This window comes from Scomber japonicus, chromosome 11 (genome assembly GCF_027409825.1).
Source record: "Scomber japonicus isolate fScoJap1 chromosome 11, fScoJap1.pri, whole genome shotgun sequence".
In the NCBI taxonomy this organism is placed as follows: domain Eukaryota; kingdom Metazoa; phylum Chordata; class Actinopteri; order Scombriformes; family Scombridae; genus Scomber; species Scomber japonicus.
Window position 1 is genome coordinate 14,039,493 of NC_070588.1, and position 27,921 is coordinate 14,067,413.

A 27,921-nucleotide genomic window follows, 5' to 3' on the forward strand; every position below is an offset into this window, starting at 1 on the left:
TAAAACTATTTAATCATTTTGAAGTATCTAATTTCAGGTGGGATTAAAGTGATTTAGCAGCTGCCAAATTGGTCAAAGCATTTAAAAGAGGAGATGATTCAAGTGCCTCTCAACTTTTTAAAATGCTTCAAATGTCTTCCACCTTTGTTCAGCGTTGATATGACTACATATCCCCAGTGACAGCAGGCCCAAAGCCTCCACTAATAAAGTTAAAAAAACCTGTCCTATCAAAGCCATAATTTCAATGTGATGCCTTTTGTTTTGATAGTCTCTTCAGCCGCATGTGTGTACTGTACATGATCATTATTCAGCAGAGTCAATCTTACTTTTCAAATTACCTACACAGACAGCATGTAATATTGTGCAGTTATTCCATAGATAATAAGTTTGAAGCTTGTACATCCCTCAGTATTTCAGCAATAACAGTTATAGCTACTAAACAATGTGACGTATTGCTTTGAAAGGAGCCAGCTGTGTTTTTATGGTCTCTTTCCTAATGGCCAAAGACATGTTCTCCCTTTTTACTAAAGCTTTAATGAAAATGTTTTCAGTTTATCGCAATATCAATATTAATATTATACGTGTGTAGGAAAGTGTATGTAATGCAGCTCAGTGTGACATACTTCATGTCAAGGTGAACTGTTTGACCAAGTGTTGAGTGAGAAAGTGAATAGTAGAGTCAGACAAATAATGGTACAAATGGACTGATTCCTTGTTAAAACTACCCTGTAATGTAATTAGATGTGGTTTAGATTCAGTGTTTCTCACCAAAACCCACTTTGTGTATCTCTAAGGCCAATAATGTGTTATGCATTTTTAAGATTTAAAAAATACTTTTTGAAACCTGACTGCATCTTGTTTCACTTGTTCATCATATTTTTTGTGCCTTTTGGCTTTCACGTACTACACCTGTGTCCCCTGTGTGCATGTATAATGTGAGATCTATATTTAAGTATTGTCTCAGCATAACTCCACTCTTGCTCAACTTTGAGAGGATCCAGTGGGGAGATTTACTGTAGGTAACTGGAGCCTCTTTGATGCCTCCTGGTCACTATAAAGACTACCAAGAGGTACCTTGAGATTCTTCTGGGGAATGTGCAAGATGTTGCTTTAGAAAATGACACATGTTATCCTGCTACCTTAACTCTGACCCAGAAATGTGCTGTAATATGAATGGATGGATCTACAAAATGACCAGTGATGGTTTCAGTCAGTCCATTCATTCTAATTTCAGCCGTGTCTGTCTTTACCTCTCCCCCCTTACCCATCATCACACTTCTGGTGACCTCAGCTACCTCTTTTTTCACTGTAACCCCAAGGGTCTCAATGTCTGCTATTACTTATTCTTTTCATCTCCCGCCTCCAGCCTTCCATCTCATTTCCTGTCATTAATGATCCTGCAATCCGTCTCTCTGGTCTTCCTCTTTTTTTAAAGGAGTCACATTATGATATCAAATTTAGAAGTTTATTAGTTAATTTGGCCACAATCCAACACAGACAGAATGCAACTGAAACACAAGCAAACAGTTATTTTGAATGTCTGATTTGTGTATGTGCGTTACCTTGTAAACAGTCCCGAAAGCCCCAGAACCAAGGATCTTCACCCTTTTTAGCTCTGTCTCTTTCAGAATGCGAAGCTGGGCTTGGTTGGGTGCTGTTCCACTGGGTGTTAAAGGCTCCACCAACTAAAAACACACACAGTAACACAGAAGACACTCAGTCAGTAAAGTGTATAACACAGAGTCACAGAAAAATTACTTATTTTGTCATGCAGTCATCTGCCAATAACTCATAAGTATTTATGGGTAGATGCTGGGAGAGAGTTGAAATACATCTCATATTGTTGAGTAATTAGTGATTATTTAAAACGTAAGTAACACTGTAGCTCAGTAGGAACACTTTACACTTTCATGGTTAAGGTATATTACACATATACACCAGGGACATCTAATTACCCCCTTTACTGTGGATGATGCGACCTTACACACACCCCCATTCAAGCAAAAAAAGAAAAGACAAAAAAAAATACATGGTATTGCTCATATTCAGTTAAAACATTGTGCCATAAATCAATGGCAAAACAAACAAGAATTAAATTTTCTAATTTCCAGGAAGTCATACCATGAAACTTTAATCATAATGCAAAGAGAATTACCATTTCAGACTCCTTGAAGTAATGACTAAAAATAAGCACTTCTTCAAATAAGAATAGTTTGCGTAATAGCGTAATTTGATACCATAACTGTATCTAACTGAGGTTTCAATTACTAAGAAACCTGGTAATATCACCATGTGTTTTACAAAATAATAGTAATGATATTCTTAACAATGAAAATAACTTGTCACAACTGGTAATTAGTAATTACAGTCAGTGTGCAGTACTTATGATGACAGTAGGGTTACAATGGCATTTTATCTCAACAACACAAATCCATACCTATTTCAGTATCACAAATGAGATATTTAATATGTGAACAGAAGAGGAAGATGGAAATAGGTGTATGGAGAGTGAGAGAAACAGGAGAGAGGTGGATAATTGCAGAGTCCGAAAAGGAGTTGACACTTTTGTTGTCTCATTACTGTTCAAGTGGAGGAAAGAATGGATGAAATAACAAGAGAATAAGAAAGATTATTTGAGGAGAGGGAGGGCGGGAGGAGGATATGAAGTGGGAGTGAAACTGTGGCAGAAAAAAACAACAACAAGACGACGATGAAGAAGCAAGCAGCAGAATTAGTCAAAAGGATGCATAAGTGTGAGAGAGGGAGCAATATAAAAATAATTAGGAAAAGGGTGGAAGATTAGAGGGAAGGAGGGCGGCAGAGAGAGGAAAAACAGAGAGAGAGAGTGTAAATCAGCCTGGCTGTAGTCGGCAGCTTCTGTCCCTCTGGCTCATGGTTACCATTTGATTAAAAACAATAGCCATTCTTCATTTAAATTGAACAACAAATCAGCTTCTGCAGGGTGGAAACAAGAAGGACGAGGGGATGAGTATGACACACACACACACACACACACACACACACACACACACACACAGACACACACACACACACACACACACAAACCCACACACAAACAAGACAACACAGATGTCTTAAAAATGACCATGCACACACATGCTATCCAGCATTAGTGGTGCTGAATATGTTGAGGTTGTTGAAAGCACAGTGGAGCTGTCCACCTTCCTATTCTGCAATGGGGTGCTGAAACACTGAATAATGCATAGTTACACTAACCATTCAGTTATGTTACCATGCTACAGTTGAAAAACATCTCACAGTAACAGTTGACAACAGAATGATAAGAAAAATACTCAAGACATGCTGCTCTGGCATGTTACAAACAAAAAACACTAAAAATATCTACTGACCACTGCTTGATAAACAGCCCAGCATGTTGAGAGTGACAGTGAAAGTTTGGATGGTTGGATTCAAGATTGGCATGTGTACCCCCACTAATGAAAGAAGGCACTGTAGTATGTGTGGCCATGGTTATCACAAATGCTTTGGTAGATACAATTTACATTCAAGTTACCGCTTTTGACTGATCTCCACAGGATGCATGTCACATAGCTAGCAAAAGTAATCACTCTTCATTTTGTATTATTATCAATCAATACACATGCAATACATAATTTGAGGTGGACAAAAACACAGTTTAATAGAAATGGGAAACATTTGAAAAAAGTGAAATTGTTCCCTTTGGGACCAGATCACAGAAGCAGACAGTATAGTTTCAATCATAACATGAAGATTTTATATGAAGATTTCAAATGATACCTTGTGAATTTTGCATTCATTCCAAAAGTTGACATTTGCCTCTACTTTTGGAGCAGCTTGAAACAGCACAGTCCAGTAAGCTTAGTTTCAATTGTTTAAGCTGCCAAGGTAGCTCATAAAAGTTTAATTTAGATATCTCCCTTACATATAACTGAACACAGGGACAAAAACACTGCTTGAACAGTGTTCAAGCAGTGTTTTTTATCGAATAAAAAGCAGTAACAAACTGAAAAGCTTCCATAACTACAGCAGTATTGTGTAGCTTTACAATGCCACTGCAATAATAGAGGTTTGTAAGCTTCCGCCTACTTCTTGGATTGCTGACTGAAAAAGACGTTTCATATATTTATTAAATACTTTCAGTTTGGGTATGCACCTGACATTTAACATTGTTGGTAGCACATTTTATTATAGCATCATTAAGATTGACAGCAGGTGCATATTCTAAGAACTCTTTATTAGTGACAGTGTATAATGAGGTAGGCCTCTGCAATATATTGAGCATTAGTCTAACCAGGATTGTGTGTGTATATAAGAAAGAAAAAATAGAATAATGCAAACACTTAAAGAGAGAGAGTATAAATGTCAATCATATATGAGAGGAAGATGTGTGTAATAATGTGCGATATCAGTGTTATATAGTCAGTAGAAGCCACACTGATACTTGATACTGAGCTCTGAAGAGTAAGAGAAAAAAGCAAAACGCATCCTTCTTCTCACTATAGACCCACAAGTGCATTAAATGATATACTCTTCTTGTTTCTAACACAGAGGAAGAGTGCTTTCTCCTCTGCTAATGGTGTGGTCCTTTACTTTTTCCCAACAGAAGTGTCCTCTCCAGTATACTATGACAAAATCATCACCTGAGCCTCTAGGTTTCTGACACTTTTCTCTACCTCCGCAGTCACCATCTGGAGACATGAAGTCTCATTCTCTGTTCTCTCTCTTTGAGTCTGACACACACACACACACATCCACAAATGTACAGAGCCTTGAAAGCATACACACAGATATGTGCACAACAATGTAGTCAGACAAATCCAGACAAAAGTCCTCAGGCGTTTCCTCTGTTTTGATCCTGTTTTCTTTAGAAATGAATGGGAGACTCTAAAGGCTGTCAATCATGTGCTAAATAATTCTACCCCTCTTTTAATGAGAAAATGTACAATAAATATACCCTTTTCACTAATTCCCATTTAATTTTGCATCTCATACTGTATTTCTTATATGGTTCCAATGCTTTCAAATCTGTAAACCCAGGGTTATGGCAATATTTCCCACGAGTCCTATCCAGTAAAGAAGTAAAGATTCACTTTGGCCAAAGTAGGATAAATAGTTGTCATAGTTGTCATACAACTGTCTCCTATGTCCTATGTTGTGTCTCATGTGTCATGTACAGTCTCCCGCCACCCTTATCTTCCAGCGCTACAGACAGCAATTACCCCCTTCTCTGTTTATCTCTTTTTCATCTACGTCCCTACTCACCTCTGTCTCCAGGAAGCGACGAAGAGCTCTCTTCTTCTTAATGTTCTTCCGGCGCACAGACACAGCTACGCTCAGCCCCATGATCACCACCATGAAGAGGCCACCGATCACCCCTGCTGCGATCAGAGGGGTTCTTACGAAATGTAAGTGGAAGAAGGAGGTAAATAAATTAATGATGAAGACAGAGGAGGATGCAGGCGATGATAATGCATGAAACATTATTAACAGGAGGACAGAGACAATGACAGAAGGAGGGCGGGGCAGACAGGTTGAATAGGTTGAGTAGCAGCAGGGAGGAAAAGGACGAAAAGACAGCAGTTGGCACCAGGCTTACACTGCCACGTGTGCATAGACTCACACACACACACACACACACACACACACACACACACACACACACAAACAAACAAACAAACAAACATGTCTCGACAGTATATGCTTTTGTGGGCGATCCTTAAAAAAAACCTCTTCACCTTCATTTTTTGTGTGTTTTCCACTAAGCTTCATATGGTAAGAAATATCCCTCAATACCCTCTCATTAAAAGTGAGACTGGGATAAAAAAAATGGAAATAACCATCAAAGTGAATTCTCAGCACCACACCAACGCTGTCATTTGAAATCAAGCCTCTCAATAATTTTCCTGATATGGTGCCCAAACTGTCTACAAATTTGCTGCAGAAATGAGGAGGAAGAGATGGTTTTCCAGTATTCCAGCCCACACTCCCCTTTTTTTTGTAATGAAAGAACCTAATTTGGTCAGGGCATACTCAAGCTCTGCCCTAAATCAGTAAAAAAGGCTGTTATTCAGGACTATATATCACAGACTGAAAGGATACACCCTATAAAATGTTATCACAGTGAGCCATCTTCACGGGGTGTGAAGAACTCTGTACTCCCCCTAATCTCTCTTCAGCTTGCACAGGGAGAAAACCCCTAGTTTGGGGACTTAAATGTGTGGTTGTAAAGAGCCTGTGAGAACTAGAGCCTGCCCAATAAATCAGCCTGGCGGATATGGCCATTATTAGTTTATTGTAGACATGTCAGTAACTATACTTGACAAGAAATAGAAGTAAACATTCTTAAGATTTTATTTGAGCTAATTAATCCATTTACTCGACAGTTACTGGGAGTTTAGAAAGAAGTCCGATTTAAAAGCACCATGATTGTATACAAAATCAGTGGAAATATTAAACAGGAATTTGCCTAGGGTGGTATGAATTAATGCTAAAATATTGTTTTCTGTATATAGCTTTCTGTCTAAACATACCTTCACATGAGAAGATCGATACATTTTCCCTGATCATGAAGTTAGAGACAGGAGAGGGCTAGCTTACCTTAGCAGCCACCAACAGTCCCTCTAAAGCTGACAGATCAATACGTTATCTCTTTTGTTTAATCTGTATATAAACAGAGATATAAGAAGGACAAGTTCCTGGTGATAACATGTGGTGTTTTAATATGTGTGGAGTCTATATTTCATTATGTCTATTTCTAGAAAAACAAATAAATCCTGTGGTAATTGTAAATATGTACATTTCACATAAAAATCCTAATGCATGTGGTCAGTCACAATTGCTGTTTCTACATTAGTATGACAAATATTTATGTAATCCAGGTATCAGAACACATAAATAAAGTATGTGCGTGACTTAAGCAAAATGACCACTAAGGGCCAGTGAACCACAAATGGCCACATATCAGTCTGTAAGAAAGGCCACAGAGGATTTGACGCATGACCAAATGTCATTTTAGCATCAAGATCCACTTTAGATGTCTAATCTTCACGCTTCACTTACATGGTCTTTCCAACTGACATTAACAGGTCCCTTGAGTGATTAGATGAAACCCAGCTGTGCTGTAAATGCACTCAAGACACACAGTTCTAAAGATCGCACAAGACACCTTTGCACATGGTCAGAGCGTTTGACCACATAAAATGCAATGTTTCTCCACCATACAAACATGAGAATCTGAAAAAATGACGTCAATTATATGCAAGAAGCCAATCACAGAATATTGAGATAAATAAGCAGTTTTGATTACATGGTATAGGACCATGTCAGATGAGGTATTGTCAGACTATATATTACGTTACATGAGTAAGTGACAGATTAATCCATCTTAATCAGATATGCACAGAATCCCTAGCACCAGGTATATGTTAATGCCAGGTGGAACGGTGGCCTTTAAAGGCTTAGTCTAATCAGGTATTTCTGATAAGACACTCACAGACATGCTCAAAAGCCAATACCCCAGACACGTAACAGATTTACAAGATGTGTGGCAGCTCAGAGCAGGCAGCTGTGCCTGAGGTTAGCTGGAGGTCTGCTGTAGCCCAGCCAGTGCTATCGGAGATCTGATAAGGGCTGATCTGCTCACCAGGTCAGGTGATATTTACATTCCCCCTCACCTGCTGCAGGAAAATACTTTTTCAAGAGGAAAGGTGTAGATTTTGTTTAGTTCTCATAAGGGGGGCATGGATTTGTTTCCCTCCAGATTCATAAATATCTCCTTCATCGACTTGCCTTAGTAAGTTTTAAGAAATGGAGTTAATAGCCTCAATAAACAAACAAATCTATGTGGCTGTGATTTATAATGTTATTAATAAATTAAATACTGTCAATTTGTCTCTGTTCCAACTGCAACTGTATGCCTCCCTTTTTACAAGCAGCCAATATTGTCTCTCCTTCTCCACTGCTACTGTTAGACAGTTAAAATGCATTCTAATTTTCACCAGATGTAGTTTAAAGTCATACATTAGCTTTTAGCATTCTTGTCATGTTCTATATATGTCCCTGTTCTTTATGGTGGCAGTGTTGTAGATATCTAGATCCACATTTTGTTGTTGTTTTTTTAATCATCCCCCAAACCACACCAAACAATTCTCAGTGCCACCTGATGCCCCAAACTGTTTCTCTTGAAATCTTGAATCCATTTGCTGTAAACTGTCGGCAGCATTGTGTTCCCTTTTCTCGCCCTCAGTCTCAGAACAAAAGCGAAAGCGCTATCAATTGATCAAGAACCAGGCAAATTGTGTGCACAAACACATACACACAAACACATACACACACAGAGAGAGAGACACAGACATGCATGCATGCACAGAGAGGCATTAAGGACACTCAGAGATTTTGGGCCTCAGAGCTACCCATTCATCAAAGACTTTCTTACTGAGATTCCTTTGTATATGTGATGTGTGTGTGTGTGCGTGTGTGTGTGCAAATGGTGTGTTACAGTGTGAGGTGTTTTTGATTAGAATAAAGGAAATCAAGAGAAAATTATTTTGTACCTGTCCATCCAGCCAATACAGTCTTGCAGCCTTGGTCCAATACACCTAAACAAATAGAACAAAACAAAACACAAACATTCACATTTTTTCATATTTTTCACCATATCTGAAAACTATGAGACCCTTCTTACACCAAGGACCTGTGTTCATCCTGTGGTTCTAGCACTGGGATGATCAATGTTTTATATACAAGCTAATGGCCTATTGTATACTCTTACCACCCATTTACACACAATGATGTACAGGATGAATGCAGTATTAATATTGACACTGGATAATATAAATGCATGGTTGCTCTCTTCATTTCAACATCTGTCAATATCTTACCATGTTTAATGATCGAAACAAATATGTATCTAGGTTAACAATCAATTAAAAATTTAACTTGTAAGAAATGATTTTTGTTTTTTTCTGTGGCCCTTATTAGCCTTTTGCTACATTATCCAGTTCAATAACACAAACCAAAAAAATGTGGAGTGTGCACAGACCTATAATGCTGACTAAAATTACATTTTCCATGCATGTATCTGTATCACAGCATACATCTCTGGCAGCCTTCACATGTCAGCAATATAATGTATAATACATTTTCTCAATAATGAAGATTGAATTTTTAAAGATTTATATTCCCTACTTTTTTTTTTCTTATTCAGCAGTGATGCACAGGTTATGTTTAGATCTGCCTGGTGGACGCTAGATGTTTTAACCCTTTGTAAATACAGCCCCTGAACTGCCTCACTACTTTTCAGCCACTTTATCCTTTAGTTTCAGTGTGTGCACATGGGTGACAGATAAAAAATTATGTTTCACATTTCACTAGTCGTATGATTTTTAAAATATATAATAAAGTACTAAAAGTCATACAAAAGTCAACAAAAAATCAACACATTATAAAACACAAAGGGAGTAAAGGCAAAATAAAAAAAGCGTGAAAATAAAAAGAAATAAAATCAAGTAAAATAAGCAGACTGCTGAGGTGAATTTCTGGAAATGTATACTGATAAAAGTACATTTTAAAAAGAGACTTGTTGGCTTTTAAAATCTCCCATTGCTGTATGCTGCATTTGACAAATGTATAACTAGATCCAGAAATTTGGTGTTTTCTGAATATTTAGAGGCAAAGGATATTGGTTTCATTCCTATCTTCCTGTCTATTTCTCTTTGTCGGTCTATCTCTCATCCCTCTCCCTCTGTCAGCTTGTCGTTTTTTGAGAGGCGGACCTGCTTATGAAGCTGTACCTGTGACAAAGTGTCAGCCTGGTGTTTTCCATTTACGACTACATTGTCATGCTCCAGCAAGCTGGAGGCTGTCACTCAAGAGAGAAGAAATAACACCCAAGAAAGTGACATAAACTCCCTGTGGACAAAACTCCCTGTGAGACAAAATACTGTCTCACCTACCCTTGTTGAATATTACATTGAGAGATCAGTGGCTAGTGAGTAATGTAGAGTGGCGAGGGACTTCACTGACTAGTATCATTTTCATTCTTCCTCTCTTCTATCTCATTTTCTGATTCACTTCTTTATTTATCTCTCCAGGCTTGCAAGATGTTGGATTATCATTTTATGTTTGTAGGACATGGATAGTGAACAGGAGTTTCTGTGAGAGCTCTTCAACCACAATTCATATGAAAGCCAAATGTACTTACAGCAAGACAATGACAAGATGTAGTGAGAATATTCTGTTAGTAATCGGTTTCAACCAGAAAATGGTAAAACCAGCAACATTTATTTGAAATTCTCTTGTGAAACAGGTAGTGTAGGAAGCTTTGTGATGTAGTGACTATGTGTAAGCTCTGGCAGTATATTTTACAATCGGTCAACGGTGCCAACGTGCGTATTAAAGCTTACCAAAGTGAAACTCTATACTAAAGCTTAAGCACAAATTCATGTCACCTCTGTTTGTAAATCCACTAATTATGGTGATGCCTTTGCAGTATTAATATTGGAATGATATTTTGCAGTTCAAATAGCTGGTGTGACTGAGCCTTTAGGGTTAGTGCCAGGAATGTAAGGTTACACCATTTTAAACACAATTGGTTGGACTGTGTATGAATGTATTGTTTAGTTATATTTTTAATTGATTAAATTTAACAACACTGGACATCTCTGCTGTTTATTTCCATCCATTTACATGTACAGATTGAAGTAGTAGTGTCTTCCATGCATGAATTATTGAACCCAACATTTAGTCCTTGTCCTGATGGTACTCACCCCTGAGTGCAGTTGGCATGGCAGGGATGACATTCATTGTTGGCCTCTGCGTACTTGAAGATGAAGCTGTTGGCACCTTGAAGGCCATCCGGGCACTTTTCCACACAGTTAGGGCCATCCTTAAAATGGAGGCATTTCACACAATGGTCTGGGCCCTGTGGGAAATAAGACAAAAACCTAACTTTACATATGCACATATTTACATGAAATGCATATAATGTATGTATATAATGTTTGAGAAGTAAATCTTTGACCAACAATGAGGTGCTAAGCTGCCATTTGGCAATCAAGGGAGGCCTGCAAGCGGTTCAAATGCTATACTCTTCTCATTTCAACATCACTTAATCGTCACGGTGATGCACTTAAGTTATCCGTTTTCTGCTCACCTGCTGCCACACTGTTCACTCAAAGCTATGCCTCCACTGCCACTGTTCATATTACATTTTAGAGGAACCACTTTTACCCCAGCGTCCAACTGAGAGAGAGGGGGGATGTGACAAGCAGCCGGGATTCTAACCGGGGTCCGCTACCTATGTGGCATCCGTTCTTAACCACTAGACCACCTGCGCGTCCCATGTGCCATTTCTGATGAAGCATGTTCCATAAGAGTTTGGACATTGCATTATAGCAAAGGAAGAATTGAACTAAATGAAAATTTGAACTGAAAAAGTCATGTTAGTAGCAAGTGGAAGACTTTTCATCAGGTTCAGTTATCTCTGGTGAGTCCAGCTTGCTGTGTTTTCTGAATACGAAGCACAAAAAGAACATTTTTTCCTATGTTTAGAGAGGATACACTATACCTATACCTGACAATGTTAGGTCAAGCATAAAGAACAAATCTATGTTGTAACAAATTTAGGGGGCTAGAATGTCTACTGTAGTCTCAATTTGTAAAGCATAATGATCGATGAGTATATTTCTACTTGATCGACTTGCCTAGTTTGTCTTGTTGGCTTTATAGATTAAATTGCTCTACTTGCATCTGTGCAGCAGTGAAAGCTGGAGAGTGAAAGAAAGATAACAGGGAGAAAGAGACAGAAGGTGAAAGCAGGGAGAGGAGAGACAAGGAAACAGAAGTGCAGTAGAGTAATAAGGGAAAGAGAGAGAGAGCGTGGACAGACGCATACAGAATGCCAGAGCAGTGGAGAGAGGCAGTAAGAGCGAGCAAGATATAGTGTGAATAAGAGAGAGAAAAAGAGGGAGAAAGTCGAACTGGGAGGGGTGAAAGCAGACAAGACGCATAAAGCAGTGTGAGCGGAGCAGGCAGATAATAACCATCGCTCACAGCACACACAATGACCATAACAATCCGCCTAGAACAGGATTTATGGAGCTAATATAGGCGAGGGGGGAGGTAGGGGAGGAGAGGAAGAGAGGCGAAGAGCTCTCCCAGACAGGCCCCGTATCATCAACAGGCCTAAAGAACACCTCATTGACAAATGCCACACGCACTCACTAACACGCACAGACAAAAATAAACACCGTAAGTGGAAATCTACAGTAATCAACAACCATAACATAACACATGCACAATAATTAACATACGAACATACATTACACATACTGTCTGACAAATACAGGTAAGACAGAATCACACATGAACATACTGTTCTCACTAGAAACCCTAAGGGATAGTGATAGTGAAGGCAGATAATTATGTGGAGGAGTGTTCTTGTATGAATGTGTGATTATATATAACCTGAAGTAGTAGCTGTGCATGTGCACATGTGAGTGTGTGCCAATGATGACCACGACAACCAATGTTTCTAGGCTACACTGGATATCTGTACCCAGATGTCCTTGTTTACATTCTGATTAATAACTTGCTAAATTAAACTGCAAGTGCATTAAGATCAATTTGTTTCTTTTATTACACAAGTCGAACATTTCTCCATACAAAGCACACGCATTTATACTTTTTGAGGTGTTTTAGGTCCAGAGGATATTTTGGCTAATGTGTTCTGTCTCTTTCGCTCCCCTCACAGACTGTTTAGGGAATACAGGAACAGAAATGGAAACTTAAATGCTTCTGATACCAAAATCTTGTCCCTTGCCTACAGATTCTGCATTCAAATGCAGATATCTGTTTATAGAGATTAGTATATGAGTGACTACTAATGCTACTGCTTGAGTTCTTTGTAGCCTTTGTGTGTGAATATGCATTCACCCTGGCATAATTATGCAAATTGAAAGTCTCGCTGCTCTCACTGGCTTTAGCGTCGAGCTTGGCACTTCGCTTTTATGAGTGTCTTCCCACCTGTGGCTATTAGTGTGTGTGTATCCAATAAGCCCATCACATCAGCAAGCTAAATTATGTGACAGAACAAACAAACACGCTTTAGTCCAGCAGGGTATTGGGACAACTAAAAAATGACAGAGAGGCACCGTGTTGTGACCAAAGTACCCCGCTGTAAATTTAAATTAGCCTGCTGGTGTGCTTGACTAAAAGTGTGACTGTATTTTCCTTCCCTTTTATGCACAAACAACACTAGTATCCCCGGGAGATTAACTGTTACTCTTTACGGTGTCAGAGCTTCTAAGCTAAGACTTCTTTCAAGCAGTCACATAAAAGGCTTCTCAAGTCATGATCAGGTACATCAGAAAGTATTAACAAGATATTTTACAATGATACAACATCACACTCTATTTTACATCGTGCTATCTACTGGAGTCTTAAAAAAATGCTCTTACACTAGTGGGACAAATCAGAATAAGATGGATATGGTACTGTAGCTCCTATGAATAGAAACCTAGTCACTCACAAATCAATGTCCACAGGAATGTAAAACCATTCCACTGAACTTACATGTATTTTATTTAGGTAGATGTTGTCAAGTAAACAGTTTGTATGTCAGAAAATGAAACTTTGTGTATACATTGATGAATGTGTGTGACTGCATGCAGTTAAGTGTACATGTTACATTGTCTTAACATATAGTCTGTTTTTCACTGTATTTTGTACTACTGTATGTTTGGAGTGGCTATAATACTCAGATGGTTGCAGCATATTGGCTGAGAGAGTGAAGTCAATACAGTATAGACCTGATCGACAGCAAAATACAAAGTGTCATCCTCACTCAAGGGGAAACACAAGAATTTTAAAATATATAATTCATGATGATGCTATGGTAATTTAAACAGCAATGTTGTGATTTTTCAAGTTAGGGTAGAAGAGGAGGAAACTAATTGTCTTTAGCAGATTCTATATAGGTATTCAATTACTTTCAGTAAAGATATATTAATAGATGGGCTTTCTGGAGATGAAATGAGCAAGTCAGGAACAACAGCAGCAACACCAGATCTAGCATTCATCACATATTCTGTTCCATAACAGGGCCTGTATTCATGGCTATTGTCATATCTCCCATCTCTCCACACAGGACATTAGGCCTATCAAATCACCGTGGTAAACTGTAATGTAATTACTATGGGCTCTGTGGCCATAACATGATTGCTGTAATCCATTTGTGTGCCTGTGCTGCACATGCAATGTCTACACAGGGTCCCTGTCCCAGGGGGTTACCCTGGGACATTTTCCATGATACACACCTTGATAAGTCACATGCACAAATACATACACACACACACACACACACACACACACACACACACACACACACACACACACACACACACACACACACACACACACAAGCTGAAATACTAAATTATGCCATGATAAACACATACTGAAACAGTCATTATGGGTTATATTGAAAACAATATAACCTTTCATATGCAAGCTTAAAACTTTAAAGATAATGATGTATGTATATGGACAAAAAAAAAGATATTTACAATGTGAACATAGCCTCTATTGATTTTTAATTTGTTCTAATTAACTTTTTGAGGCATGCAAATATTTACACTGCTAATTAAATCATTAAGAGTACTGGTGCACAAGTGTCTGCTCTCGTTTTTAATTTTTTTTTCTCAAACTGCTGGAAGTAAGTTGTGTGTTTCTACATTGTTTAAATGCATTTACATTCCCATCACTTGTCTAAGAGAGCTGACTGCAGGGCAGTGAGGTTTCAAGTGGACAGCCAAGATAGTTAAACAACCAAATATTCTCCAACAACAACAAACACACTCTACCCAAGCCAACAGCCATAGATGTACTTACTTTGGCCTTTGCTTCCAATGCTCAAACACAGACATCACTGTGGCTTTCAAAAAACAAAATCATGTACTGTACCACACTTACAGACTTTATTTAGAAAACTATCTGACAGGGTGTGATGGGACACAAACGACAGCAAATGGCCCCTTTGGCTTGCATCTGTCGCAAATCATCCCTCTCTATCAAACAGCAAGATAGGATTTTAAGAGAAAGCACAGGGTCAGGGGCCTCATGTGGCTGTGGGTGTAGTGTGCAGAAGAAGCAGATGGAAATGAAGGTCAGATTTTTTTTCCTCATTCTGGTATTTTTCTAATGTACAGCTGCTAACAAACAATCCTTCAACAAGCTGCTATACTTCTCTATGAGAACAAAAAAAAAACATATTTCAGAGTAAAAAAGAAGATATTTCTGTTTCTATTTCATCACTACTGGTGCCACCCCTATGTACTGATGCACTGACATAATGTACTCCTGTCCTTGTCTGCTGTCTGATGTCTTGCAGTTATTGTTATTATAACTGTTTATACTGAATTGCCCCTTGGTGACTAATAAAGTTGTTTGACTTGAATTGAATTGAATTTGTGCATAAATGTATGATAGACATCAAATAAAGCAAGAATCATACAATGTGCACACATACAAGTACATGTACTAAATGCAAAGTGCAAATTTACACACACAATAATGCTGATCTTAGCTAGAACAATCAGTTTTACCTTTGGTTTGCAAAATGAGAGCATTGGCTTTATAGACAATTCTTACTCTAACAGTATTTTTATGTAACTTAAAACAAACAGAGAAAAATAACCAGTGTGTGGCCAAGAGAAGTTCTGACTAAGAATGGGCATGATTTATCGATTATCAAAAATTGATCGTTAAGAATTTTTCACATGAAAATTGTATTGATCAAACACTGGTATCAAATAGATGTTGTGTTGTGTTGTGTGAATCTTGAAGCAATGCAATGAATTTCACTATGTGGCAGCAATGAGACACCTTAGAAGAATCCGTTCATTGTTGGTTTTGCTCGACAACAAAAATACATGAAATTGACAATATTATCCTACACATACAAGTTTTTTAAGGTACACTTGATCTGATCTTAGTTATCTTTTCACCCTTAATTTAACATTCTTGATGACATTAAAAAAATATATAGACCTTTTGTTTTAATAATACTACTGTTCACTATCACATTATGGAAAAAGCTAGATAAAGGCAAACATAAACAAACTGCTCAGACAGTCAAACTCTTCTTGGTCTATATTCACAACAAATATGTGAGTGAAATGAATACTTCAGTCTGCTTCACTACTTCTGTCTCTAAGAGCAAGCTTACCGGACCGTGGCAGGTCAAAGAGTCACCGTCAGCTCGCTCACACTGGGCGTCACACTCCACACACACTGACCTGTTGGCATACTCTCGGAAATCCCTGAAAGAGATGGAGGAAAGGGGGGAAAGGAAGGATGGATTGAGATAGATGGGGAATAGAGAGAGATACAGGGGTGAAAGAGGGGGGGGCATAACATTATTTGCGAGAAACAACACAATGTTGTCACAATGTGACTTTTTCTCCCAGCCAATCTAGATATGTGAACACTCACATTGTTGACGTTATTGTTATTGTTCTCAGTGTGGACGACACTTTATACCACATCGACCCCTACCAAGGTCACATTTGATCCAGAACATCATCTGAACCTGAGCAGTACACTGTTGGTCTGATGGATCATTGAATAATCATTTTTGATCAAAATATATAAGTTAATTGAGAGTTCAAGAAGGCAGATGGAGGGATAGACAGAGAGAATAACAATCCACAAGCATTGTAGCTAATTAGCTGGCTGTAATACTGACACCATCAGTCAGGGGGGTCAACACAGTTTATAGGTGAAGCACCTGTGAGGGGTGCAACGTTTTCAAAAAATATTTAAATGAAGTGTCTTGTTATTCCCTTTCTGCTAGCACCTTACAATAGCAGAAAAGCAAGTGTCCTCAAAAAGTCATGAGATTTGACTACAGTGCAATGAGTTGGCACTATAGGACAAGGAAAATGAGTTTTTGGTACTACTCTTTTGGTCAGTGAGGGAAAACAGAATTCCATCAGTGCAATGAAAAAAGGAAATGGCCCAGTGGGATCTAAATCAAATTAATATTAATTATGCTTCATCTGGCCTTCATAAAACCTTCCAGGAGGCAGGGGATTTAAGCCTTTGTCTGGGTGTATGCTTGGTGAAATAATAAAGGCTGCAGAGTAGATGAAATATAGCACTGACGCTTAAGACTAATAAGCTATTACATGATGTACTGATGTGTCCAGCGTACCTGTACTTTCTGTGGAATAAAAAATGTCCACATTATGGCATTTAATAGTAAACAAAACAAACAAACAAACAAAACAAAAAAAACTCATGGATTTTATGCAAATTAAACAATCATTTCTAATGGCTTACACAGACAAACAAAATGTTTGGAATGTTGAACAGCAACTTTAAAACTGTGTTGACTTCATGAACATATTTAACATATTTATTTAAGTATCACTTGTATTGGGATATAGGGCAATTCAAGGTCCTTGTGTATTCAAGCAGACACATGCAATATCCCATGCAAGAACTTTTAAATGTGTCTTTCAGGAGCTGTTGAGACTATATTTTATCTGGTCAAATATGTTGACAATTTATTCACACTGAAATCAGCATCCATGGTTCAGCACGCTAAACTTCAAGGCTAACTATGTCCTCTAAGTTTCTGATATTCACCAGAAGAGTCCCTTTCATGGTAGCTTAAAAGCAAGGTATTTTATACTGCTAAACCAATCAACATCAATTAGCAATGGACAGTGAAATCAAAACTGTATTCCCATAGTATGATTTACTAAACACACAATGTGATAAGGGAATGCTAAGACAGTGAGGGATTGGGATGTCATACAGTGACACTGTGTTTGCCACCTGTGTTGGTGATGCTGACGGTGTAGGTGGTGCTGACGTGCAGGTGGACAGGTAGGCAGGGCGTGGCCCCGTGCGCAAGTAGTGACTGTGACACGCAGTGACACGCCTAGCCCCCCTGCCCTAACAGCCATTCTGGTTCTCCTCCTCCTCATGTGTCCGCCAAAAAAATTGAGGTTGGCACTACGAAATTAAAGCATCTTTCCAGCAGTTCTGTAAGACAAACTATCTAAGAGGATGTGCATAAAACTCAGCATTGTGAGGTGGGTAACATCAAGCTATACATCCTTTTAAATTCATGGTACCCTTATTGTTTCAACACTCTGCAGGGGTGCCTTTTAAATAGAGAGCTACCGCCAGGTCTTAAATTGTTCTTTTCGCCCTCTGGCTTGTAATTATCATCCATAGTAAATAGTGAAATTATTGTTGAACTTGAAATCTGTAACAAAGAGCCTTGGGATGTTCTTGAGTTAACATTTTACTTTTGATTGGCAGGCTATGCAGTGGGTGTTCCTGCAGCTGATATGTAGTGATTTATGCTCATATTTGTTCTTGATTAGATCAATGGAACACATTTTACTTTTCTGAAATGTAAGAACAATGCTCCTGCAGAGTTTTGTCAAGTTCTTCATGTGGTAATCAGTTTGATCTTTAACAATCAAGTTATTTTAAGTAAGAACATGGTGGTGATAGAGCAATATTAGTAAATTAGAAACAAACCCTTGCTCCAACCTTTTCCATCTCTTCGACAATGGTTATCATAGACACTTGAAAATTAAAGGTATGTAAGGTCTGAATCTGACCATACTGTACATGCTGCTGATGGACTGGGACAGCAGGGAGGGAACATTTTTGAAATTAAGTCACATTTGCAGCAAACAAAAATATTTAATATAGAAATCTACACCATAATTTGAATAAGGAGAGCAAGAAAAAAACTGTTTAACTGTCAATTAAAATTCTCTGTACAGCTTAGGGGCTGTTTTTGGCGAAGTACAGTTTGTGGATTCAAGGGTTCTACTGGGGACATGCAGTTACCTTGTTACTTTAAGAGTAAAACGATTAAGCAGAGTCAGTACATTTATAGACAAGTGTTAGGATCTTAAAATGTAGTGTAAACTCTAAGGACTCTAAAATAGGAGTGATGTGAACTTTTGTTTTGTTCCAGCAACATTATTGTGTGCAAGCTGTAACTGATAATGGTAGACCTAAGAGCAATGAAATGAAAGCATTTTTCATGTGGATGATGCAATCTGAGTGCACTCAGTACTCTGTGCACATAGAGCACCTGCATTTCTTCAATAGCTATATTTTATTGATCTTTCTGGTGATTGGCTCAAATCTAAAATTTCTACTACCTCACTTTTAGAGGTTGAATGTTAAAATGCTCAATGAAATGTGGACTCTAGGCACCATTTCAATATTTTAATGAAGTGACAGAGTGAAGATTTCATCGTATTTTGTAGCAGCAAAATATACACTCTGATAATCAGAAGCAAAAGAATGAGGTATTGTTGCATGACCATGACAAAGTCCTGTGTGTTATAAAGCATAAATATGCATATCTATTGCTTCAGAGTCTGTTTGACTGTCAACATAGAGGTTGAGGTCCCCTGTAACACTACTTTCATTATAATTAAATTATTGATAACAACTCTGAGAACCCATCCAAAAATAAATACATTTGTTTGGGGGGCTTGGATGCCATTTTTTGATTTGGAGTTAGGGCCTTGAGTTTGTATTTGATTAAAACAAAGTTAAAGTAATGTGTTTTGCCATGTCTAATTACATACTAACATTTATGTTTACATTATGTCAGTGGTAATAAAAGGCTCATTTAATGACCTAATGGGGAGGAATATGGGCAAGACAAAGACCATATCAGTCCTAGTCATAAGTGCGAGCATGGGGGGTTTACATGTAGTCTGAGCTACAGTGAAGTTAAAGGGGACCTACTGTAGTTTTCCTTTTTTCAGTCATAATGTTATAATGTGCACATATTTATCCTGCCAGTCTGGGGACTGAACCAACCACCCACCGATCATAAGCTTGCTTCTCTAACCTTTAAGTTAGTAGCTTCCACTGCTTAGCAGGCTCCATAGCCCCCACATACCCACCACTGTTTACCTGAGGTGTGCTGGTCATCTGCAGTCTTTCATCAAACATGGTCATTGCTGTGGCTGTTCTGCTAGTACAATTCCTCCCTGTGTTATCTCAAACTGGTCCGCTGAACAAATAACTCCAAATATCTCCATATCTTGTGTCAGCAGGTTTTTAACGAAGCTGTGCTAATTCAGTGATGAACACATTTAATTTCCTATAAATGCAGGAAATGTTGGATATTCATCAGCAGCAACTTAACATGACTCTGATATGGCTGCCCCCTGGCAGACTCCGGAAAGCTGGCCATCAGAACAGAGTGGGCTCATTGGGAAAGGGCCTTATAGAGACATGAGCTAAAATTGCATGTTGAGAGACAGAAGGTGAGCTGAGGGACTGCATAAAGGGCCAATATAAGATAATAAAGTGTTTTGTTTTTTTTTAAACAGTGAATCGTGCAAAGCAACTCTTGAAGAGTCCCTTTAAGTAAATCCAGGTTACATTTACATACTGTCCACTGCACACAATGATGTGAACATGGAGTCAATTATTTTCTCATCCTCCTGTATTTGATAGATTGGAATTCTGCCCTCAAGTTCTGCTATTGTCATGGTCTCTTTTCTATTTTACTTCCTAAATTAGTCTCAAATCTGACCCACTTGAACAGCCAGAGTGCTTAGCAGAGAAAAGAGGTGGTATTTTGTCAAGTATAGAGCCATATTGTTTGAGAAATTTGCAGAGAATCATAGTTTTTGTATTCATTTTTGGTCAATAGAAGTGACATCTGAAACATGGGTCTCCTGGTATCAATCCAACTGGAACTATTGATTCAAAATAATCCAGACTACACATTGGGGGAAAAAAATCATTTTTTTGATACATTCATTATTCGCTATTGGTAAATGAGTCAGTTTAGAGTTAAGATGTTATCATATCTCAGGTAAACCACAGTACAGGAGAAAAGATGTTCTGTTTGTTTTATAATGTGAGCAACAAGAAGAAAACAGAAAAAGACATGTACAGAGGTAGTGGTTAGATTAAAAAGTTCTTCACAATTTGGGAAGACCTCAAACTGCTAACTTGTAATAATGCCAAGCAAGACCTTTGCTTTCTGTACCTGTCCTCAGGATATGGAAGGACAGCATGTCTACACAATGAACTCCAATCACAGCTGCTCACAGAAGCTCAATGTAGTTTTGAAGGTCGGAATTTCAGCACCAGTGAACCCACAAGGAACTGTGTGTTGACTTTGTTTGCTTGAAGGAAATATATTTGCTGCTCTTTTTAAAAAAAAAAGTGACTATTTTTTAAAAATTAATTTCATTTTCAACAAGGTTAAGGTGTACATCAAGAAGTAACTTATGTCAGTAACATAGTTATACTACAGCATTTATAGACAGGAACATAAATAATACAGGACATGATAAAAACAAGTAAAAATGATTTCCTTTCTCTTAATAAATTCACAACAATGGTTTAGTCGCAATACAGCGATGCCATTATGACTAAGAAAGTAAAAGATTCAAAAAAGTAACAGAAAGCATACACCTGCACCATCGATTGCTCCTTAACCCTGACCTACCCCATCCCCATGTCTGTTTCTCTAAATTTCACTATCCATGCAGGGTATTTCCTAGCTGTAAGTTGCAAAGAAAATAAGAATAAAAATTAATATCATTGGTCAAGCTAAGTTAAGTGAATGCAGCTCTATGGTAGTTTAGAGCTGGCTCTAATGTCTCCATAGCTTATATATATATATATATATATACATAATTATTTTTGGAAGATACATGTTGGTGTCATCCATCAAATTGTAGCTGTCACATTAGTTTGAATGTAAAGTGAAGATTGATGTTTTTACTGGGCAGAAACAGTGCTGTCTCTGGGGCTCTGTATGTACACATATCACTACCTTTCAAAAAATACAAATAAATTCAAATGAGCAGATCAGTTTACATTAAATTTGATTTAATTTATTTAAGCTACAGTACATAGCAGTTTTGATTTTCATTGTGGATACAATACAAACTGAATGCACATCTCTGTCAGTGATTATTTTTGTGTGAAAAATAGTTGGTGGAGCTTTAAATTGAGATTTGTCACAGTACAATCAGGTAGTTGTATTGAATCTGAGCTGTACTGCATCCTCTCATCCTCCTGTTTGTACTCCCATGTTGAACTTGCCAAGTGTGAACTAGTAAGTATGCAAGTCCGAACTTGGTACTGTGAAAGGCCCCAGGGGCTTGGTTGCCACGGGTCACCACTTCCTGTATTTGTCGTTTCAAATTAAAAGCCCTCTAGTGTTTCATACATGGTTCAGCCATATACAAAGTTTTGACCTAGTCTTGTTCATCGATGCATTGTCTGCTGTCTCTCTAAGTCAGTCAAGGAGCAAGAATGCTCACCTTAACCTCTAAACAATACATACGTTTATTCATCTAGAACTACATATGACCGTACGACATACTGTATGAACAAGGTTTGCTGACTCACCCATCGTAAAGGTTGCAGGTATCCACACAGGTTCGTCCACGGCTGAAGTCTCTGCAGGAGAGGCACTGGTCTGGGCCAGGGCCCCAACACCCTGCGTCCGAACACAGCGGGTCACACACCATGCGCTCCTTGGCTGCTCATTACACACAAAAAAGACAGCATAAGAGCAAAGAATATACAATGCAAGTGTACTTAGATGACTCAGAGTTGATGCAGAGGGCAACAATAATATATTAGCTAATATACACAGGGTTAGATGAATGACATTGATCTATTTGTGGTGGCCTATAAAATGTGTTTTTGTCTGGATCACTTTCCAGACACGGGAAGCAGTAATTGCAGTTACACAGAGGGACAGGTGTAGGCCTCAAAGACTTGCTGAAGGATCACACTGATCAAGAAACTGCCAGACAATATAGAATGCAACTATCACAACAAAATGCCCCTTCTGAATGAACTGAAAGACAGTGATTGTCCCACATAATGCCCCCATTCCATCCCATCAACAGTTTATTATTATTTATAAAATGTATTGAAACACTACAAGATGGCTGTCAAGTGTGTGTGTGTGTGTGTGTGTGTGTGTGTGTGTATGTGTGTATATACTGCATATTCTGTATCTATACAAGTTGTGTCTGTGCAGTACTGTGCCATGGTTCACAAATGAGGGAGCTATGCTGCTTCATTATACAATTGTTGAGCCAACGATGACAATGGGACCCAAAAAGCAGCTGTAGATGCCATGCAGGTGTTTGTTTAAAAAGAAGAAAAAAACAAGCCTTAAACTTTATTGTCTGTATTCATTTGAAGGGCATAATAGCAATTAATTATTGGTAACTAAATGTTTGCCACTGGCTTCAACCTAACAATATCAGTATTTGCTTTCAAAAAGTCATACTTGCGTAACACACAAATATATAGCTTCACAGGATTGTTGTGGAATCAGGTAAAGCCCTAATAAAAGTAACCTGGCCTTTTACAAATACAACTGAAAAAAGTATAGGTTTGATTTACTCTGGTCATAAAAAGAAAATGCCCCTTTTTCCCATCTCATTCATAATGAACAATCAGTAGCCTATGTTGTTCTTTCTTGTTCTGCCTCTCTGGGTTTCATATAGGCCATTACATCTACTACATCTACTATAGCTCTTCCATTTTCTTTTTATGTCTATCTCTTACTCTCTCTGTCTCTCTTTTGTTCCCCCAGAGCACTCGCTTCTACAAAGGTTGCTACATTGGAGAGCATTACAGTGACAAAATGAGAGTGTGTTGAAGTAACACAGTGACAGCGCTACAGATACACTGGGAACTTTTATCATCCCATCTGCGTCTGACATGGTTTTCCCCTCATCAGTAGAAAAGAGTCTGTATGCCAGTAGAGTTGCCAGTCTACTCTTCTCTTCTCTTCTCCATAGATACAACATGTTTTTCAAAAGGGGCCCTGCTGTTTTTGAGGTCCTGGCCAGAGGTATTCTAGGGGCTATGCCTCAGTGTCAGTCATAGTCATGTTCAGAATGCTTAAAAATTCAGAGAGAGGGATGTAGATACATGGAGAAAACAGAAATCAAGTGCTCTTTTTTGAGGGCAGAGGATGAAAGCATTCACAGGAGGCTAAACCACCTCTGTTGGGTGTGCAGTGTCACAGGTAAACTGACCAGGCAGAGGGAAAGATGAGGAAAAGGATGGATGGGTGCAAAACAAAAAGGGGAAATAATCAAGGGAGGAGAAGTTGGATGGATTTTTAACTATGCAGCACTTGCAAGATCAAAAAGATGCCTACTTCTGATGTGTCTGACATGGCTGGAAAACAAAAGTCCATGGGGCTCAAGCTGACAGGTGACTTTTTGAGTCCCATGGGAGAAAGGAGAACAGACTGTGGTGATGATTATGATAAGGGCTTGGCAAGAAAGAAAGAACAAGACAAAGAAAAAAAATATGTCAAATCAAAGAGAATAAAAGAAAAAGAAAACAACATAACACAAAACACAATAAAATATTGAGTGAAAAATAAAAACCTTTCTGTGAAATATAGTGATGGTTATCAGATTGAAAGGGTTGAGGGGAACTCAAGAGTTGCCTCTGGTTTCCTGAACTCCTCTCTTCTGTATCAAAGGCATCATTGAAAGCAAAGCAGGCCAGCCATGGCAAAGGCTAAAGTGTGTAGGCAAGCAGCTTGGGAAATGCTTTCTGCCTTGTGCAACAACACAGGACAACAATAGGTGTGGTATTTAAGAGAGTTTTATTTTTTACATATCTGGAATTCCTTACAGTATATGTAAACTGTATTGTTGAAAGCTTGCACTGGGCTCATGTGTGTAGGCCTTTGAGAAATGTAATGAACTGACTCATGACTGACTGTCTTGTTTTCACACCATCTAAAGGATAATCTGTGTGCTGATGATGATAATGCTTTAACTTTGATACCATGGTTTAGCTGGTTAGTACTGTAATACTGTTCAGACTTCTTCTGAGTACAGACTGTTTAATCTCAATTAAAATTAATCTGGCAGTTTAATGCACACTTGAAAAGTAAAACAAAATAATAAGAAAACAATAATTTAGATTCAAAGCAGACTTGAAAAGTGTACACACATTGAAGCCCAGCTTATAAAGCTAAAGATAGAATAACATCTTACATACAAAAAGGACCACTGTAATTTACAATTATGTAGTCAAAAACTGTGGCCTTGATCATTGAGCAGAAATTTGACATGTTTGATAGCAAGTAGGATAAACCTTAAACTTTAAAAAAAAATTGTATTCTTTTTTTATTTTAATAGTGAAAAAGTCAAGCCAAATAAGAGTATCTAATGGATATGGATATGATTTGTTTTTAATACGATAAAAAATCATTATACCAGTGACTATCAGCTATACCACTACTAGTAAGTTTCAACTGTTACTGTTAAAACCTGCTCTCTTATTTTCAGATTTCTACCTACTGATATTACTACATCACTACAACTACACAGATACTCAAAGGAATAAATGGCCATATGCAGGGTCCTTGTCCTCTGCCTTTGCTGTAAGTCTGAGTCCTGCCCTTTCAAGTTCCTGCTAGGCTCAATCAAGTGTAGACACACACACACAACCTCACTTATACAGTGCATACACACTCTGATGCACACATGCTGAGCCATGACAAAGAGAGCTGTGTGTGACTCTTGTGTCTCACCCAAAGTCTTCAAAGTCACTGAAGAGTATGTATGTGAGTGTGTGTGTGTGTGTGTGTGTGTGTGTGTGTGTGTGTGTGTGTGTGTGTGTGTGTTCTCAACACTACACTAAGGAACTGCTCTGGGGAAAGGAGCACATGAATAGCGAAAAGGGGCCAACTCAATAATGCAAATACTGGCTCATTAATGAACATTATACATAAATTAATAATGTCTTAACACTTGTGGCAGTGATATAATAAAAGCTCTTCCATTTTTAGAAACACAATTTTTGTCTCGTCATTTCAGTTATTTGCCTAATTTAATTTGGCCAGATCTTGCATTGTCTGAATGGTTCTGTTGGTTAATTAGTCTAATTATGGGATGATTTTTAAGTACTTTTATTCTATCTCAATTAGTGACATAATAGTTTCCACTATTATTCCAGACAAAAAATAATAGGTAAGACAAGTGTTTTTTTTAAATATCTAATGTTATTGTTCCTGATTTGCTCATCCAGAAAGCAGTATACAAAACTGCTTTGATGGAAATGACAGGAATTCTGTTCCTGTTGTCAAAGTTTGCCCAAAGTTGATTTTGTGTCAGGTCAGCATTCATAAATTCTTTCAAACCCTTAGTTTCTGAGCCCTATGGGTTTCAATGTAATTCTCAAATATATTTCTCCATAATCTTACAATCAGTGGAAAAAAGTGAATAGATTTTGTCAAAATGAGAAACAAGGAAGAAATCTCTCTGTGGTGCCTGCAGCTGTACAAGTGATGTTGAAAGTAAGACTAAAATACAAAAATTATTCTCCAATATTCAGTCACTCAAAAAGTCACTCAACAATTTCCATTTGTCCATCCATCCATTTTCCACTCCTTATCCAAGACTGGGTTGTGGTGGCATCAGACTGAGTAAGGAAACCCAGACATCTTTCTCCACTGCCATGCCCTCTAGCTTCTCTTTGTAGATCCTAAGGTGTTCCCCGGTAGGGCGAGATATGTAATCCATCCAGCACGTTTGGGGTCTGCCCCAGGGTCTTCTATCAGTTGAGGGAGCTGAAACACCTCCAGAGTGAGACATCCAGGAGGAAAATTAACCAGGTTCCCAATCCACCTCATTTTTTCTTTTCAATATGAAGGAGTAGTGGCTCTAATTCAAGCCTCCTCCAGATGTCCAATCTTCTCACCCTATCTGTAAGGCTGACACCATTTAGAGGAAACTCATTTCGGCCAATTGTATTTACAATCTCATTCTTTCAGTTACTACCCAAAGCTCATGACCAGAGGTGTGATACGATGGTCACAACTGTTAAATTGAGAGCTTCTGGCTCTCTTCTTTCTTCAACACCACACTCCTTTACAATAATTGTATTACTGATGATACACTGATCTGCCTGACAAGGCTCCATCTTACCCTCACTCGCAAATAAGACCCTGATATACGTTAACTCCTTCACTTGGGGCAGTAACTCACTCCCAACCCAAAATGAGCAGTCCACCTTTTTCTGCAGAGCAAGATGTTCCACGATTTTTGGCTGATACTCTGGCTGTTCATATCGAGCTGCAAACCATCCTAGTGCTTACTGGAGATCACAGTGTGTTGAAGCCAACAGAACCACATCATCTGAAAAAAGCAGAGAAGCAATCCCAAGGTCCCCAAACTGGACTCTCTCGTCCCCCCAGCTGTACCTTGATAATCTGTCCATGAAAATCACAAACAGAATCTCTGACAAGGGACAACCGTATGACTTATTAAGGAAAATATGGACACAGCTCACAGTAAGTCCATATAGTAGTGTGATAGTTGGAGCACACCCTCTGGTTGACCAACTTTGTTTGCCCATCCACAGGCACTGTCCCTGGTCTTCAAGCAATACTGAAGAGGCATGAAAGCCATGACAGCCCAACAATGTCCAGACTTCAGAATCTCAGGGCGAAACTCATCAACACCCCTGAGGAGCTTTTTGACTACCTCAGAGACCCCAGTCAGGGATATGAGTGACCCAGGACATCCACCGGGTCCGTCAGCGGCACGGAATGGCTGCGCTACGGTTTTGATCTGTCCTCTGCGGAGGGAAATCTGCCTTTTAAAATGAAGTAATAATACTTAATACTTAATACAGTAATTGCGGCAGCCCAATCAAATCTCAACGAGTGCCTTTAGGCTACCATAATTACTGTAGTAGCAGCACAACTAAGTTTTATTATGCCAATTCTGTGTCTGACTCCCTGTCTGGTGCAATATGCTCTGTTGAGCTTGTCGCAATTTAGAATTGGCTCGGTCCAAAATAGAAATGCTGCGGATTGGTAGCGCTGCGGCGCAGAGAGCC

The 27,921-nt window shown here is 38.5% G+C and overlaps 1 protein-coding gene across 1 annotated transcript in view; it reads right to left on the reverse strand.

Moving 5' to 3' along the window:
• The window catches only part of LOC128367544 (receptor tyrosine-protein kinase erbB-4-like), a 319,149-nt gene that overhangs the window by 59,209 nt on the left and 232,019 nt on the right, over positions 1-27,921 (reverse strand). The window contains exons 13-18 of the mRNA XM_053328130.1: positions 22,435-22,567; positions 16,229-16,322; positions 10,770-10,924; positions 8,556-8,600; positions 5,266-5,398; positions 1,563-1,685 (exon numbers count right to left, since the gene is read on the reverse strand). Of these exons, the coding sequence (XP_053184105.1) occupies positions 1,563-1,685; positions 5,266-5,398; positions 8,556-8,600; positions 10,770-10,924; positions 16,229-16,322; positions 22,435-22,567 (683 nt within the window). The remainder of the gene's footprint in view (positions 1-1,562; positions 1,686-5,265; positions 5,399-8,555; positions 8,601-10,769; positions 10,925-16,228; positions 16,323-22,434; positions 22,568-27,921) is intronic.